This window comes from Mustelus asterias, chromosome 23 (genome assembly GCF_964213995.1).
Source record: "Mustelus asterias chromosome 23, sMusAst1.hap1.1, whole genome shotgun sequence".
In the NCBI taxonomy this organism is placed as follows: Eukaryota; Metazoa; Chordata; class Chondrichthyes; order Carcharhiniformes; family Triakidae; genus Mustelus; species Mustelus asterias.
Window position 1 is genome coordinate 66,732,139 of NC_135823.1, and position 18,340 is coordinate 66,750,478.

Sequence of the window (18,340 nt, forward strand, 5' to 3'; positions counted from 1 at the left end):
TTTAATGATGCATCAGGAATACATGCAAAGTGGTAAGAGGGTAAGGCGACTTACACCAGATGAAGATTATGGAGAATTAAAGTGACCCAGGAATGAGTTTCAAATGTGAATTTAAAAATACACATATATATTCTTACACGGGATGTGGATGTTTTTGGCAGATCCAGCATTTGTTATTCATCTCTAATCGTCTTTGAGAAGGGTTTACATCATTACATAATTTTCTAGCACTACTTAGCAAAAGCCAATAGCTTCTCTTGGATTTGATATACAATGCTGAATCAGGGCCCTCACCTGAAACACAAACTTCTCTGTTCTTTCCATCAATACTAGCTGACTTGTGCGTTTCCAGATTTTGCTGACTTTATTTTTTATATACCTTCATTTACAAGCATCACGATTGAGACAGAAATGTTGCTTTTATAATCTCAAACAGCCAGGCAGTCTCAACTTAAATATTTACGCAAATGATTAGCGTTAGATTGCAGAAAATATTACGAGGATCCTTTAATTACCATGATATGGTCCCTTCATGCAATTACCCCCATTTAGCAAAATATGGTATTGTAGTGGTAACATCCCTGCAATAATTGGGTGAAACTTGTAATTTCAATAGTGATTGAATTCAAATATCACTGCTCACTTAAAGTTCTGTTTTGCATTGTGTCCAACTTCCAATTTGTGTAGCATTTCTTCAACTGATTTAGTCAGTGGGCTGGGTGTCTTCAGTTTTACTGCATTTTTTTTGCACTAAAAAATCTGTGTTTTCTCCAGAGTTTGTGCATTGTTGGAGATAATTGATTTATTATTGTCACATGTATAGCATACAGTGAAAAGTATTTTTTCTTGCGCGCTATACAGACAAAACATACCGTTCATAGAGAAGGAAAGGAGAGAGTGCAGAATGTAGTGTTACAGTCATAGCTATAGTGGTATTGTCAGAAGTAATCTAGAGTTGCCGACTAATGCTCTGGGGACAAGAGTTCAAATCCCACCACGGTATCTGGTGGAATTTAAATTTAGTTGTTAAATCTAGAATTGAGAGTCACAGGAATGGTGACCATCAACACCTGTCAAAAAAAACCCAACTGGTTCATTCATCTCCATTAGAGAAGGAAATCTGCCATTCTTACCTAGTCTGGCCTACATGTGATTCCACATCCAAGGTGGTTGACTCATAACTGCCCTCCTAAATGGCCTAGCAAGCCGGTCAATTCAAAAGCAATTGGGATTTGGAGGGCAATTTGGGATGGCCAACAAATGCCAGCCGTGCCAGCAGTGCTCATGTCTCACAAAACAAATATGTTCCTTTACTCTAGGAAAAATCTCATTTTGTTCCAAACTCTCATCCAGAATGAAGAAAGGTTACATACGTACCATTAAATGAGTCTGACGTAGTGGTAGCTTTGGCATTCTGCTGGGGAATGACCTTCAAAACAAAGACAATTTCAAATAGCATCTGAACCTGTATTTAGATACCCCCTAAAGCAGGTGCCTGTGAAAGAAGGAAACATGACCAACTTTCAAAATTTACTAGGTACTGAAGCCTGTTAAAAAGGAAATAATGTGAACAGCTATTGGGTGATATGTTTTCCGGTTCAAAATAGTTCTGGCTTTGAATTTTAGTCAAGTGAGCAAGGTATTTGGTTCAGATTATAGCAATGCATTTATTTTTGTTCCAGATTGAACAATTGGGTGTGAAAGTTATCCACTGGATTAGGAAATGATGCATAATTTGACCATCATAAAATTTAATTTTGCTTAGTTAACCTGATAAATGAGGTTTTTTTAAATAGAAAAACACCCCATTGTGGATTATAGCTGTACTTCAGATGCTTACACTGTGCAAATGAGTTACAACCAAGCAATTCACAATTTATATGGAGAACATTACAATAGGGATCATTCTCTAGTATAAAAGCCACCCTCTCGTCAAAAAAATAGCCTGGATAAATTATGACTAATTGTAACTGTCGGTAATTAATTGGCTTATTCTGTACAGAAGGCACTCCTCAAAGGAAAACCAGATAAGAGAAAAGGCCCAGAAGGTTATGCTGACTGGTTAGATGAAGAAGCATAGGAGGAGGCTCATGTGGCAGCATGCAACAGTTGGGCTGAATGGCCTCTTTCTGGACTCTTGTGGATCCAACTATGAAAATATTGAAGCCTCAGCGTATGATTTTTCATTAGAAAAATAACACTGTGGAATATTCTATTTATCCCGTGAGAAACTATGCGAGCTATCGTTCAGAATAAATGAGATTAGTCACTGCTGCTGCTGCTTCCCTTTGCACAACGAGCAGATGTAGGTGCAGTTTTATTCTGATTCAACTTTTACACTGTGGTTAAAAGGACTTGTGTCATTTGACCTCCTCGCTTGAAGTCGCTGCAATATTGGAAATCTGTCAGCAAAGATGCGGTATAGCAATTCACATGACTGTTTCAGTTCCAAATATGGTTTCTTAATTGAGTCACGGAGCCAGTCTGACAGAAATCAGAACCTGTTGCTAAATTTGTCATCAGCTGCTGCAAGGGAAAACACGTCATTTGAATAATATTTCACCTGTAGGCTATTAATGCATTAGTCTAAAGCACTTGAACAATCCAAATGACCACGGTTCCTTGGAAGAAAGGAGTAGTTTTAGTCCGATGCTGTGGTATAGATGTTGTGTTAAATTTTATCATAACATCTTTTTGTGTCAGTTTATGGCAATCGTGTGTAAGCTGAACAGTATTTTTAAATTTGTTCGTCGTCAGCTAGATTATTTGGAAAAACGTTATGTAAGAAGTCTTTGAATAATGTGCTTAGAAACTATAATATCACCAAATATTGTAAAGTCTTTAAAGGTTTTAAAATGTAATCTATTGGTCCATTGCTGATATTTAGCAGTGAATGGTATGGGCAAACAGGAAAACAGTCTTTCTTTTGAGTAATCCTTTTGAGGTTTTCCTTTCATAATTTTTCTGACAATTTCTTTCTCCTAAAGGTATTTTGCTTTGATTTTACTTTTGTCACATGTATTAGTACACAGTGAAAAATATTGTTTCTTGTGCCATATACAAAACATACTGTTCATAGAGTATATGGGGAGAAGGAAAGGAGTGCAGAATGTAGTGTTACAGTCACAACTAGGGTGTAGAGAAAGATCAACTTAATATAAGATGGGTTCATTCAAAAGTCTGATGGCAGCAGGGAAGAAGCTGTTCTTGAGTCGGTTGGTCCGTGACCTCAGACTTGTATCTTTTTCCTGATGGAAGAGTGTGTGTGTGGGGTCTTTGATTATGCTGGCTGCTTTTCCGAGCTAGCAATCCACAAGTCTTGGTAGCATTCTGTTGCTTATCCAAATTTTCTTGTAGCATTCTTGTCACTTGGTCAGGAGGCTCTTGAGTTGAACCCCAACGCCCGGGTTCAGCACTGATATATTCCAGTGCAGGGAGACATTTAGCTCAGGTGGCTGGACGGGTGGTTTGTGATGCAGAACGATGCCGTGGGTTCAATTCCTGTACTGGCTTTTTAAGCTGAAGTTTATTTATCAATCACAAGTAGGCTTACATTAACACTGCAATGGAGTTACTGTGAAAATCCCTCAGTTGCCACATTCCGGCGCCTGTTCCGGTACACTGAAGGAGAATTTAGCATGGCCAATCCACCTAACTCGCACATCTTTGGACTGTGGGAGGAAACCGGAGCACCCAGAGGGAACTCACGCAAACACGGGGAGAATGTGCAAACTCCACACAGTGACCCAAGCTGGGAATTGAACACGGGTCCCTGGAGCTGTGAGGCAGCAGTGCTAACCACTGTGCTACCTGAGGTTACTCTTGAGGCCCTGCCTTCTCAACCTTGCCTCATGGCTGGACGGGTGTGTGAGATGTGATGATCAGGTTAAATCACCACCAGTTGGCTCCCTCCCCCATACCTTTTTAATACAGTACTAGGGGGGTGTTTTATTTTCAGAGGTACCATCATCCTGCTGCAGTCTAAACTGTTGTTGGTTCCAGTGTAAATGTAAAAATTGCAGGGTATTATTTGAAGAGCAGAATTTTGTTGCAGTCCAGTCAACATTCCTCCCTCGATAAACACCACCAATAAGGCAAACACTGATTATTCATCTTGCTTTTATTTGTGGAATGTTGCTGTGTGCAAAGTAAGTTGCTAAACTTGAAGATTATTGTGTATGTGATGTCGGAGAGACTGATCTAACATTGCAGAGTTGGATTTTTTTTCGATGTGTAAGCTTAATTCCGAATGTTAGCAGACTTTTCAACTCCTGGTTGAATCACAACGCGAGTTCTAATGATGGGAACTGCTGGCGAATGATCAGGAACTGAAATCGAGGTGTCATCCCTCCCTTTCCTGTGCTCTGAAAAACCAAGGCTTGTGTTAATAAGAATGGTCGAAATCGGAGCTGGAGAAAGCCTTAGGGCCTGCTCTGCTGTTCATTATGATCATAGCTGATCTTGAGCTTCAACTCCATTTTCCTGCCCGCTCCCCATATCCCTTGATTCTCTGTAATCTCTTTCTCATGGCCTTAAAATTTATTCAATGATGGCACATCCATGACCCTCTGGGGTAGGGAATTCCAAAGTTTACAAACCTTTTTGAGTGAAGAAATTTCTCCTCCTCCAGTCCAAAATGATTGGTCCCCTTGTTCTCAAAGAACAAAAGAAAATTACAGCACAGGAACAGCCCTTCGGACCTCCAAGCCTGCACCGACCATGCTGCCCGATTAAACTAAAACACCCCAACCTTCCGGGGACCATATCCCTCTGTTCCAATCCTATTCATGTATTTGTCAAGATGCCCCTTAAAAGTCACTATTGTATCTGCTTCCAGTACCTTCCCCGGCAGTGAGTTCCAGGCACCTACCACCGTCTGCGTAAAAAAAAAAAAACACTTGCCTTGCACTGTGGCCCCCTCGTTCTCGATTTCTCCAGCCTGGGGAAACAATGCATCAGTATCTATCCTGTCAAGCCCCTCCATTAAAAGACTGTTTCAATCAGATTATTTCTCATTCTTCTAAACTCCAGACAATATAGACCCAGTTTACCCAATCTCTCATTAAAGGATAACCCCCTGAGCAGGAACCAGTGAGGTGAGCCTTTGCTGTACTGTCTCCAACGCAGGTCTATTCTTCCTTTAAATATGGAGACAAAATTTGCGCATAGTATTCCAGGTGTGGTCTCATAGAATCATCGAATCCCTGCAGTGCAGAAGGAGGCCATTTGGCCCATCGAGTCTGTACCGACCACAATTCCACCCATGCCCTTTCCCCGTAACCCCATGTATTTGCCCTGCTAATCCCCTTAATACTAAGGGGCAATTTAGCATGGCCAATCCACCTAACCCACGCATCTTTGGACTGTGGGAGGAAACTGGAGCACCCGGAGGAAACCCACACAGACACAGAGAATGTGCAAACTCCACACAGACAGTGACCCGAGGCGGGAATTGAACTCTGATCCCTGGCGCTGAGAGGCAGCGGTGCTAACCATTGTGCCACTGTGCCGCTGCAGCTCACCAGCTCCTTACAATTGTGGCAAGACTTCTTTATTCTTGTACTTGAATTCCTTTGCAATGAAGGCCGACATACAATTTGCTTGATAATTGCTTGTTGTACCTGCATGCTAACTTTCTGCATTCCTTGACCATGCACACCCAAGTACCTCTGAACGTTCAACATTTACACGTTTTGCACCTTTTTAAAGAAAATGCTGCGTTTCTATTCTTAGACCAAATTGAGTAACCTCACACTCCATTATACTCTGTCACTTTGCACCCACTCATTTAACCTGTCTGCTTTTCTTTGCAGTCTGCGTCCTGCTCCACAGCTTGCATTTCCACCTAGCTTTGTATCATCATCATCATCTTACAGACAGTGCTCTGTCTCCTCACTCAAGTCATTAATATAGATTGTAAGCAGCTGAGACACCAGCACTGATCCTGGCAGCACTCCACTTTTCACTGCCTGCCATTTTAAAAATGCCCCAGTTATCCTTACTGTGCTTCCTGTCTGTCAGCAAATCCTCTATCCAGGCTAATATGTCATCCTAATTCCATGAGTTCCAATCTTGTGTATGATTAAGGACCCCACGCACCCCGGACATTCTCTCTTCCACCTTCCGTAGGGAAAAAGGTACAAAAGTCTGAGGTCACGTACTGACCGACTCAAGAACAGCTTCTTCCCTGCTGCCATCTGACTTTTGAATGGACCTACCTTGCATTAAATTGATCTTTCTCTACGTCCTAGCTATGACTGTAACACTACCTTCTGCACTCTCTCCTTTCCTTCTCTATGAACAGTATGCTTTGTCTGTATAGCGCGCAAGAAACAATACTTTTAACTCTATACTAATACATGTGACAAATCACATCTAAAACCTTGTGTATGGAAATCCCACATTCTGCTAGTTCCCCTTTATCTACCCTACTAATTTCTTAGGATGGCACAGTGGTTAGCACTGCTGCCTCACAGTGCTAGGCACCTGGGTTCGATTCCCCGTTTGGGTCACTCTGTGGAGTTTGCACGTTCTCCCCGTGTCTGCATGGGTTTCCTCCAGGTGCTCCGGTTTCCTCCCACAGTCCGAAAGACGTGCTGGTTAGGTGCTTTGGCCGTGCTAAATTCTCCCTCGGGGTACCCGAACAGGCGCCGGAGTGTAGCGACTACAGGACTTTGCAGTGTTATGCAAGCCTACTTGCGACACTAATAAATATTCTTTAAACTTAGAATAAAATCATAGAATCGTAACTGCACAAAAGAAGCCCATCCTTTACTGTTCAAAAATCTATCTATCCTTGCCTTAAAAACATTCAATGAGGTAGCCTCAACTGCTTCACTGGACCGGGAATTCCACAGATTCCCAACCCTTTGTGTGAAGAAGTTCCTCCTCAACTCAGTCCTAAATCTGCTCCCCCTTATTTTGAGGCCGTGTCCCCTAGTTCTAGTTTCACCCGCCAGTGGAAACCTCCCTACTTCTAATCTATTCCCTTCATAACCTTATATGTTTCTATAAGATCTCCCCTCATTGTTCTGAATTCCAATGAATATAGCCCCTCCCTAATGTCATTGTGGGTCAACCCACAGCACATGGACTGCAGCGATTCAAGAAGGCAGCTCACCACCACCTTCTCAAGGGCAACTTGGGATGGGCAATAAATGCTGGCCAGCCAGCGACACCCATGTCCCACAAACGATTGAATAAAAATAATAAGCTCATTCTGAAACAGCGTTAGCTTGTTGACTATGGTACCAACCTTGAACCCTGAATGTATTGATTGGATTCTGTTTACTTTCTATCAATTTCATCTTGGAATTAATTAAGGGAAAGGTACTAACTGAATCAAATGTATTATTTAAAAACCAATGTTAGTGCTTGAATTAATTATTCCAGGAACTGTACGTTTTGTGTGAAACCCTGTCACTTAGTATTTTTTACTTCCTATGTGATACAGGTTTTCATTTCATAATATATTTCAAACCTAATTTGTGCAGCATTGCATAGCATACAATGGTGTTAAATGGATCTATGTTGATATCTTCTAGAACCTGAGAGATTTGTAGACATGACCTGCTTTTGATAAATGGAAGTCCACCAGTTCGACAGAGTCAGAGGTTTACAACATGGAAACAGACCCTTCAGCCCAGCTTGTACATGTCACCCTTTTTTTTAACCATTAAGCTAGTCCCAATTGCCCGCGTTTGGCCCATATCCCTCTATACCCGTCTTATCCATGTAACTGTCTAAAAGCTTTTTAAAAGACAAAATTGTACCCGTCTCTACTACTACCTTTGGCAGCTTGTTCCAGACACTAACCACCCTCTGTGTGAAAAAATTGCCCCTCTGGACACTTTTGTATCTTTCCCCTCTCACCTTAAACCTATGCCCTCTAGTTTTAGACTCCCCTACCTTTGGGAAAAGATGTTGACTATCTAGCTAATCCAAAGGTAGCAGAGTCTAAAACTAGAGGGCATAGGTTAAGGAAATTAAATGCTCAGTTAAAGAGACTTGAGATTTTGTGTAAAACCAGCATGAATACCTGTTGCTTCAGGATGAAAAGCTTGTGTGAAATGATTTGGTTTTATGCTGGAGTTGTTGCTTTTAACTTAGCTCCAATTTCACCTTTTTCTCGTTCTAACACAGATGTTGACTCCTTATTGGGACACAGTTCCCTGGGCACTGATCATCATCTGGTACTTGTCCCCTTTTCACCCCAATTATTATTCTTGTGTTGAACCTGGACAGTCAGTGTGAGAACGCTATGTAGCTGCAGTGGGAATCACAACTGAGCACCAGCTTGTCCTTGGATGATGATTCTGATGCGTGTACTTTCAGTGGTGGGGATGGGGGTTACTGGCTACCAATTAGGAGCAGAACCATGACTCAATTCCTTCCTCTTTTTTCCCCCCCAACCCACTTCCTCAGACTGGCCATGCTGGGTCAATTTTAGCTCCCCGAATGCTGCTCAGTTGAAATCTGTTTTGGCAGGGAATTGAATGTGTACCTTGCCTAATCAGTAATCCTTGTCTTAACCACCCTCTGAGCTATTGGCAGAGTGTGGTCTTTCTATAAATATCGGGGAACATTCACTAATTAAACTTTCTTTAACAAGGTTCAGGAGGTATTGACATAATTGCCTATACATGGATTGTTGTCCAAATTAGTTGCAACTAAATGGTTCTCAATTGTTACATCATTAATAGTTTGATAATAAATGGTGAAAGGAAGAATAGAAAAGGGAAAATGAAGATTATGCACATTTTTTTCAAATGTTTGTGCAAAAGGTCCTGCAGCAGAATTGATTCTGTGACAAAACTAAGCATGCTGAGATTGAAATCTAATGTAAATAAATACACCTCTTTACTAAAATAAGAATGGGGCACTATTTAGTGTTGCGTTCGTACTGAAAAGTTTCTTTCTCCACTTGTGTTTCACAGCATTGCATGTGCTGACGTCATAACTCTGCGTGTACAGCGAACCGATATGCTACAGAGACCAGCAGGAACTGCAGCATTTATTTCTGTAAGTACCGCAGCATGTCTTCTGTAATCTGCTTTCCAACTGGTTTGTCCCGAGCTGCTTATTCTGGTATGTCAGTAAGTTTCAGCTAACTAAAGTCATATGGATAAGTTGTTCAGGCAAGTACAAAGCTGGTTTGTGTTCCTCTCTGCCAACTCTGTGATATTATTCAGGGGTCTGAATTCTCTTCTCTCTCTCCCCCACCGCCCCCCAAATATTCAAACAAATTTCACAGTTACATATTGAGCAGTCAGTTCCCCTTTTAGGAATCTATCAATACGTTCAACAATGCTTTTTGTGACGCCTGAATACATATCCAATGGCACAGTTCTCTCTCCACACTTAACAGAACCTTGGGAAGGCAGTGACATTGTGGTATTATCACTGGACTGGTAATCCAGAGACTCAGGGTAATGGTCTGGAGACCCGGGTTCAAATCCCACCCATGTCAGATGGTGAAATTTGAATTCAATAAAAAGTCTAATGATAACCATGAAACTATTGTCAATTGCGTTTTTTTAAAAAAAAACCATCTGGTTCATTAATGTCCTTCAGGGAAGGAAATCCTTTGTCATTATCTAGTCTGGCCTACATATGGCCCCAGATCCACAGCATTGTAGTTGATCCTTAAGTGGTCTTAGCTGGGTAATAAATGCTGGCCTGGCCAGCGGTGCCCACCTCCCATTAAAAATATGGTTTTGTAACCATGATTTTGTGTAATTTTGATGTGGTTGCCAACAGTTGCTTCCCGCACACTAATTTCAGGTCACTTAATGGCATTGCTTTGAGTCTCCCAGGTCAATTTACAGTTTTAAATTCTCTCTTACTGTCCTGCTTTAATGCTTATGTGGGTATTCTTTGGTCATTTTTTTTTAAGGGTAATTGGGATGCTGCAATTATCCAAGTCTGGTAAAAGAGCCAACGCAAGGGCATGGCTTGGTCTTGTCCTCCCCAATCTACCTATTACAGATGTTCCACAGCTTTGTGACCACACCTATCTCCATTCTGCGGATGTCCTCCATCACACTGTGTGGCACTACCACCATTAGATTAAGAACCGATCTATCAGCTCAGAGCTGGACATCTATGATAAGCTGTCGGCTGCCAGTAACATTATACATCACCTCAATCTTTAAGCTCTTGGTCTAGTTATTCTTGCTTCTCCAATGTCAAGCTGGATGACCAACTCTGGTTCAGTTGTTACAGACTCCAGAAGGAAAAAAAGAAATACTTTCCTTTAAAATGGAGACCAGGCCTTGGAGACTGGGAAATATAAGTCCCAGTAGGCCTCAGCAATCTCTGCGCATGTGCCAGTCTGGAAACCTTTGGAGTATGGCCACACATGCGCAGTTGGTAGGGATCCTTGATGAAAAACTAGTACATGGTCTTACACACGTGGCTTGTTTTTTTTCCATTTTTAAAAAAGATTTAAAGCAAGCCCTACGCCTGTGCAAGAGGGCAAAAGAATCAAAAATGAAACACAGCAAAAGATCAGATGACCCAGAAGAAAATGCCTTTCGGCAGAAGGTGCCAGAAGAAGGTGGATGTGAGCAGGAGCTGCAAAGAGCAGGTCCTAAACCAAATACAAAATCTCAAAACCAGGGAGAGGGACAGAAAGAAGTTCCAAGAAGACCACCTAGTCAACGGGAAAGTTCAGGAATCTGGAAAAAGATTCTGTTGAGTGAAGTTAAGGGTGGGGCGCAGAGGCACCAAGTTAAAAGACAGGGCTGCAGGGTGCAGACCTGGAATAACATGGGCTTGTGAACAGCCAGAAAATCCCAGGTGACAGCCAAAGGCTGATGAATCCTTACTATGGGCCTGTGAAGCCATGCTTTCTGTTGGCACAGCTGGGTAATAGAAAGATTTCGTGGATGTGAAGCTTAAATGCACATGGCACTCTTGGGGAGGAGAACATCGGAAGGAGAGGTTGAAACCCTGGAGGTGGATCCTTGGTGAAGACATCTGAGAGAGAGTGCCATTTAGGAGAAAATTCCAAGTTGTGTTCTTTGATTGGAGGTTGGAAATCCTCATATGAAAGTCAGTTTTGGTGAGACCAGTTTGCTCTCGGTGTGATAAGCGCCTGGAGGATTTGGTGGGAAATCTGTAGGAGTTGTTTCAGGTGGCATTTGTCATTTGGTTTCAGTGTGGGGTACCTGGTTTATGTGGACTGTGTACTTGCTGTGAACATTGAAGTTTAGGCTAGATTTTGTAATTGTGTCTTCCTCTGTAAAGGTGTATGTGCAGTGAAGGAGTGTTGTAGTTTATCTTGTTTAGTGATTTTATTATTTTGTTAAGAGTGCATTAGCTGACTCCTGTGACTCTGTTCAGTAGCTGCTTTCCATGTTTCAAAACAAAAAATAGTTAGGATCTATCGAGCCAGGTTCCAACCTGTGACTTGACTTGTCCAGTAGTAACATCAACTGGGATCGTAACACTGAAATGGGGGAAGGGCATTCTGGGAGGCATATTTGGGCTTCCTGAAAACGAAATGCAAACCTGGTGGAACTAGAGCACAGGACTGTATTTGGGCTAAACTGAAGTTAGCAAGCTGAAGCAGGCCAAGCAATTTCACAACCAGCGGATCAGGCCAAGGGTCAGTTGTGAATAGTGGTGGACAGTTAATGAACTAACAGATGGAGGAAGCTCCAGGAGCTTTTTCCATTCTCAGCGATGGTGGGCCGCAGCCTGAACTACAAAACCTCAACCAGAAGTGTTAAAGGTCTGATTCCCATCCCGGAGATCCCTGTCATCACACTGTGCAACCAATCCGATTCCCAGAGATCCCCGCCATCACACTCTGCAGCCAATCCGATTCGCTCTGTGTCATTGGGAATCTGCTAAATGCACTGGATATAGCGAGGGCTAGAGTCCTAACAATATCCTGCCTGTACTGGTGAAGCTCTGGTGCTCCAAAACTAATCGGGCTGTTCCAGATTTGCCTGACTTTGTTATCAAGAAGGCGAGTGAAACTGAAATCCATGTTGACCGCTGGAGAAATTTCTTCACTGGCTTGTGTCCTTTGTAGAACACAGGAAGATTCCGGCTGTTCATAGAAATCATAGAAACCCTACAGTACAGAAAGAGGCTATTCGGCCCATCGAGTCTGCACCGACCACAATCCCACCCAGGCCCTACCCCCATATCCCTACATATTTACCCACTAATCCCTCCAACCTACGCATCTCAGGACACTAAGGGGCAATTTAGCATGGCCCATGTTTGAGGCCCATTGTCAGAGTCTGAGAACATTGTAGGGATTCTATGAAACTCCTCAGTGCAGAAGGAGGCCATTCAGCCCATCTGGTCTATACCGACCACAATCCTACCCAGGCCCCAATCCTGTAATCCCACATATTTACCCTGCTAATCCCCTGACACTAGGGTCATTTTAGCAAGGCCGATCAACCGAACCCGCACATCTTTGGACTGTTGGAGGAAACCGGAGCGCCCGGAGGAAACTCATGCAGACACGGGGAGAATGTGCAAACTCCGCACAGACGGTGACCTGAGGCCAGAATTGTATCCGGCTCCCTGGTGCTGAGAGGCAGCAGTGCTAACCACTGTGCCACCGTGCTGCCCTTAGTGGAGTGTCCAACTCCATATGCAATTTCTTAAATGTTGAAACAGTCTTTGCCCGCATGCAGTAAGAAGCCTCACAACACCAGGTTAAAGTCCATCAGGTTTATTTGGAATCATGAGCTTTCAGAGTGCTGCTCCCTCCTCAGGTGAGTCACCTGATGAAGGTGCAGTGCTCTGAAAGCACATGATTCCAAATAAACCTGTTGGACTTTAACTTGGTGTTGTGAGACCTACTGTGTCCACCCTAGTCCAACGCCGGCATCTTCACGTCATGACATGCAGTAACACAGCGACAGCGTTTGGGTTAGGGCTGGTGTAGGTAAGGAATATTCACGTCACAAGAGCCAGGTACCCATCAATCTCCATTAGGAGAGAGACTCTCCATGGCCTTTGCAATGTCCAGTCCTCCTCCCATCCATATCCCAGGGTTACCATTGACCAGAAACACAATTAGATGAGCCACTTAAATGCTGTGGCTACCAGATCAAGTTAGAAACTGGGTATTCTGCAGCAAGTGACTCACCTGTAGTCAGCTGCTGTGGATTTACCTGGTTTGGAAAGTAAAGGTGTGAGATTTTGAAAAGAGGTATCTGGTGTTGCAAACCTGTAGTGGAATTTCTGAGAAAGCGTTAGCACACCTAGTGGGAGGAGTGAGATTGCACAATAAAACAGGAGATTTGAGGGCTGGATTGAAGAAAATTGACCTGAATCACAACAGCAACCTGTATTGAGTAACACCAGGTGTTGCCTACGTCATGGCAAAACTATTGCAGTTGACACTGTAATCAGTTTGGCTGAGAAATAAGAGAATAATGCTTCTTCATTCCGCAAAAGGAAGTTATAAAATTCTGACATGACTAGACGGGGTAGATGCAGGGAGGATGTTCCCGATGGTGGGGGAGTCCAAAACCACGGGGCACAGTCTGAGGATTCAGGGTAGACCATTTAGGATGGAGGTGAGGAGACATTTCTTCACCCAAAGAGTGGTGAGCCTGTGGAATTCATTAACACAGTATGTAGTTGATGCCAAAACATTGAATGTATTCAAGAGGCGGCTGGATATAGCACTTGGGGCAAATGGGATCAAAGGTTATGGGGAGAAAAAGCAGGATTAGGCTATTGAGTTGGATTATCAGCCATGATCGTAATAAATAGCGGAGCAGGCTCGAAGTGCCAAATGGCCTCCTCCTGCTCCCGTCTTCTATGTTTCTATGTTTCTTTGCTGCTTTGGCAGCACCTAGATTAACTCATTGGAAATTGGAGCCTCAGTACTCGGCGAACTCCCTCGATTTAATGGCAGTAAAATAAATTGGATATGTGGTGGCATAGTGATATAGTCATTAGATTAGTAGTCCAGAGACCTAGATCTGGGGACCCAGGTTTGGCAGATGGTGAAATTTGAATTCAATAAAAAAAATCTGGAATTAAAAATGTTTTTCTTTGTTCTTTCCGGAAGGGTAGGGGGTTTTAGTTCAGTCGGGCAGCATGAGGCTTGGAGGGTCGAAGGGCCTGTTCCTGTGCTGTAATTTTCTTTGTCCTTTGTTCTATATTTTCATAGTACAAGTAGACTCCACTTGCAACGCAGAGGCAATTTGACCCATTGTTCCTGTGCTAGCATTTAGAACGAACAGTCATCCTTAATGCCACACCCCCTGCTTTTTGTCTATAACCCTGTATGTTTATTATTCTCTTCAACTCAACGTTTTAAAATTATTTCTGGAATTCTTGTCCATCACCTTTTCTGGTAGAACATTCCAGAGCAGGGTGAAAAGATTCTCTTCACCGAGGCTTGTCCAGGGACAACCCGAGGAAAGGTTGAGCAGGTTAGGCTGATACTCAGTTCAGCTCAGAATGAGTTTCGTGTCTAAAACCCAGATCAATGGCACTTGTTGCTATTTTAATTACACCTTTAGAAATATAGTATTGACTGTGGTGAACATACTTGACCGTTTAAATGTGAATAGATGAGTTTTGTCGTAAGTCAGTAGTGTGTCACAACTTGAATAAAATTTGGAGTGAGCTAGGCATGAACGTTGAAAGCTAAGGTCTGAATGTGGTGCAAGTTAGGGAGCTGCATTTGCAATTTGCTGGTCAGCTTTTGGGCAAACTGGGCAAAGGAAATAGTTCTTGGACCGTGATTTCAGTCTGGCGTGGTATCTAACCTGATCTATTCAAGACGGGAGACAAGTCCCATCTTGTGAATGTGAAAATTTGTCTTTGTTGTTGTGTCAAAAGAAGTAACACGATATCCACTCGCTTGTTCGTGGTAAAGAAATAAACTAAAGTACACCCAACTCCATCCAAGTGGTTAACCGTGCAATTGATGGTATACTGTTACCAACGAAATGAGCAGGTAGGGTCGTTGATCTAAAGTTTTAACGTGAGGGAAGGGTTGTCGCAGTTGTGTTCACTGTTAACTTTCAGGAACTAACTTTGCAGAAGGAAGAAATGTGACACGGCTGTGTTAGTGTAAGGCGAGAACTCAAGGGCACAACCTCAGAGTGAAGGGACGCTCCTTTAAAACTGAGATGAGGAGGAATTTCTTCAGCCAGAGGATGGTGAATCTGTGGAACTCGGTGGGCTGTGGAGGCCAGGTCATTGAGTGTCTTTAATGCAAATATAGGTTCTTGATTGATAAGGGGATCAAGGGTTACGGGGATGAGAATCATATCAGCCATGATTGAATGGCGGAGCAGACTCGATGGGCCGAATGGCCTAATTCTGCTTTTTCTTATGGTCCTTGAGTTTGCCTGCAATGTTCCTACATGCTTCAGTTGGGGTGGCACAGTGGTTAGCACTGCTGTCTCTCAGCGCCAGGGACTGTTCCCCGGGTTCAGTTCCCAGCTTGGGTCACTGTCTGTGCGGAGCCTGCACATACTCCCCATGTCTACATGAGTTTTCTCCGGGTGCTCCGGTTTCCTCCCACAGTCTGAAAGTCGTGCTGGTTAGGGTGCATTGGCCGTGCTAAATTCTCCCTCAGTGTACCCGAACAGGCACCGGAGTGTGGCGACTGGGGGATCTTCACACTAACTTCATTGCAGTGTTAATGTAAGCCTACTTGTGACACTAATAAACTTAAAGGACATTGAAACGGTAGAAATAATGGAAAGTTCGTAGGATGTTGTGTGAATTTTGATAAATATAGATTCTTGAGACAAAATGACCAGCAATCATTTCATTGTCAGTCATTATGTACAGATTGTTGATACACAAGTTGTGATCTGATTAAATCATTTGTATTGATGTGCATGTATTTGTACATCGATGTTAGCGTCAATGCAGCCTGGCAGCTACACCAAGCTCTACACTTTGTAATGTTACATTGAGCTGTGCGCTTTCGGCTGCAAAGGAAGAAATGGAACAATCAACCTTGAGACAATATTCTTTGCTACCCACTTTAAAAACGATCCTTGTGATATGTTGATTGCTGCTCCAGATACTGACAATCATTGTAGATCATAGAATCCCTGCAGTGCAGAAGGAGGCCATTCGGCCCATCGAGTCGGCACTGACCACGATCCCACCCGGGCCCTATTCCCGTAACCCTACATATTTACCCTTCTAATCCCCCCCCTGACACTAGGGTCAATTTAGCATGGCCATTCAACCTAACCTGCATATCTTTGGACTGTGGGAGGAAACTGGAGCACCCGGAGGAAACCCATGCAGACACGGGGAGAGTGTGCAGACTCCACACAGACAGTGACCAAGGCCGGAATTGAACCCGGGTCCCTGGCATTGTGAGGCAGCAGTGCTAACCACTGTGCCACATGTCAAAACTCCCAATCTATTGTCAAACAAACCACAATTTTAAAAAAAGTTACTGCCTAATTGAAATTTTCACTCTAATCAACTTTATCAACTAATCAACTGAGGGTGGCACGGTAGCACAGTGGTTAGCACTGCTGCTTCACAGCTCCAGGGACCTGGGTTCAATTCCCGGCTTGGGTCACTGTCTGTGTGGAGTTTGCACATTCTCCTCGTGTCTGCGTGGGTTTCCTCCAGGTGCTCCGGTTTCCTTCCACAGTACAAAGATGTGCGGGTTAGGATAATTGGCCATGCTAAATTGCCCCTTAGTGTCCCGGGATGCGTAGGTTAGAGGGATTAGCGGGTAAATATGTAGGGATATGGGGGTAGGGCCTGGGTGGGATTGTGGTCGGTGCAGACTCGATGCGCCAAATGGCCTCTTTCTGCACTGTAGGGTTTCTATGATTTAGATATCTTAATTCAGCATTTGCCACATTTAAACTTCTCTATCTGTTTATTTAGACTGAATAAATTCTTTGAGATACGGTCTTTTTTAAAAAAAAAATGTTATTTCTGATTGCATGGTGGCACAGTGGTTATCACTGTTGCATCACAGCTCCAGGAACCTGGGTTCGATTCCTGGCTTGGGTCACTGTCTATGTGGAGTTTGCACGTTCTCCCCGTGTCAGCGTGCGTTTCCTCCGGGTGCTCCGGTTTCCTCCCACAGTCCAAAGATGTGCAGGTTAGGTGCATTGGCCATGCTAAATTGCCCCTTAGTGTCCTGGGATTCATAGGTTAGAGGGATTAGCGGGTTAAATATGTGGGGTTACGGAGATAGGGCCTGGGTGGGATTATTGTTGGTGCAGATTTGATGGGTCGAATGGCCTCCTGCACTGTAGGGTTTCTATATATTGAGAATGAACTTGGCCAAAATTCCAGTCATCCAAGATTTAACTTTGAAGGATAGGTAGGTGAGGGAATCTTAGATTTGGGTCTGTGTCAAAAACTATATTTCAATTGTATCGAGCTTTTTATACTTCTGGCCACAGTATGTTTTTGATAACTGTTTTAATGCCCACTACAAGATTAAGATGGTAATTCTAGCTTAATAGTGAAATACTAATTAATGTTCATTTTTATTTTCCTCCCCAGTTTCTTTTTAAACAGCATTCCTGATGGCAAGTTGAAGTGTATGGAGCAACAGGAGCAGAGAGGGAGTGTGACAGGAAGGGGACTGCTTTAGAGCTGCAGTTAAGAAACATGGGCCAGTGTGTCACCAAGTGCAAAAACCCCCCTTCTTCTCTGGGTAGTAAAACTGGAGATAAAGAATCTGGTAGCAAATCACACGTTAAGAAAACTGCCAGCCCTGGTGAAGAATTTAGCTCAATGTGTGCAAAGGCTTCTGGCGATATACTTGCCAATGGAACAAAGAAAACTGACATAGTGGAATCAACCCAGCCCCAACTTGCTCACTCTGGAGACAGTAAAAAAGAAGAATCCTTTTCATATCGCGAGGAATTCTCACTTAAAAGAGTTGAAGAATTGTTTAGCAGGTATAAGGACACACATGAGGATGCCATCTTAGAGGAGGGAATGGAGTGGTTTTGCAACGACCTTTCTGTGGATCCTACTGAATTCATAGTGTTGTTATTAGCGTGGAAATTTCAAGCAGCCACTATGTGCAAGTTTACCAGGTAAGGAGTTCAGGTGACATTTGAAAATGATCACTGCAGCAAGTTTGTTTTTAAGGTTGCAATGATTCCAGTGCAGACAGCTCACTGATGGGATCAGTCTGGACGAGATGGAATATTCCACTCTGACTGAAAGGACACTTGCAATAAGGCCCTCTCTTATTACATAGAAAATAAGAGACAGGAATAGGCCATTCGGCCCTTTGAGGCTGCTCCGCCATTCATAATGATCAAGGCTGATCATCCAACTCAGTAACCTGTTCCTGTCTCTCTTTCCTTCCCCCCCCCCCCCCCCCCCCCCCACC

The 18,340-nt window shown here is 43.3% G+C and overlaps 1 protein-coding gene across 2 annotated transcripts in view; it reads left to right on the forward strand.

The window, feature by feature from the left end:
* The window catches only part of dcun1d3 (defective in cullin neddylation 1 domain containing 3), a 52,008-nt gene that overhangs the window by 23,902 nt on the left and 9,766 nt on the right, over positions 1-18,340 (forward strand). Inside the window, exons 2-3 of one of the 2 annotated variants that reach the window (XM_078240855.1) lie at positions 8,937-9,021; positions 17,497-18,038. In XM_078240855.1, coding sequence (XP_078096981.1) covers positions 17,605-18,038 — 434 coding nt within the window. In that variant the 5' untranslated portion in view covers positions 8,937-9,021; positions 17,497-17,604. Of the gene's footprint in view, positions 1-8,910; positions 9,022-17,496; positions 18,039-18,340 lie in introns of both variants that reach the window. The other variant, XM_078240856.1, reaches the window with a different exon arrangement.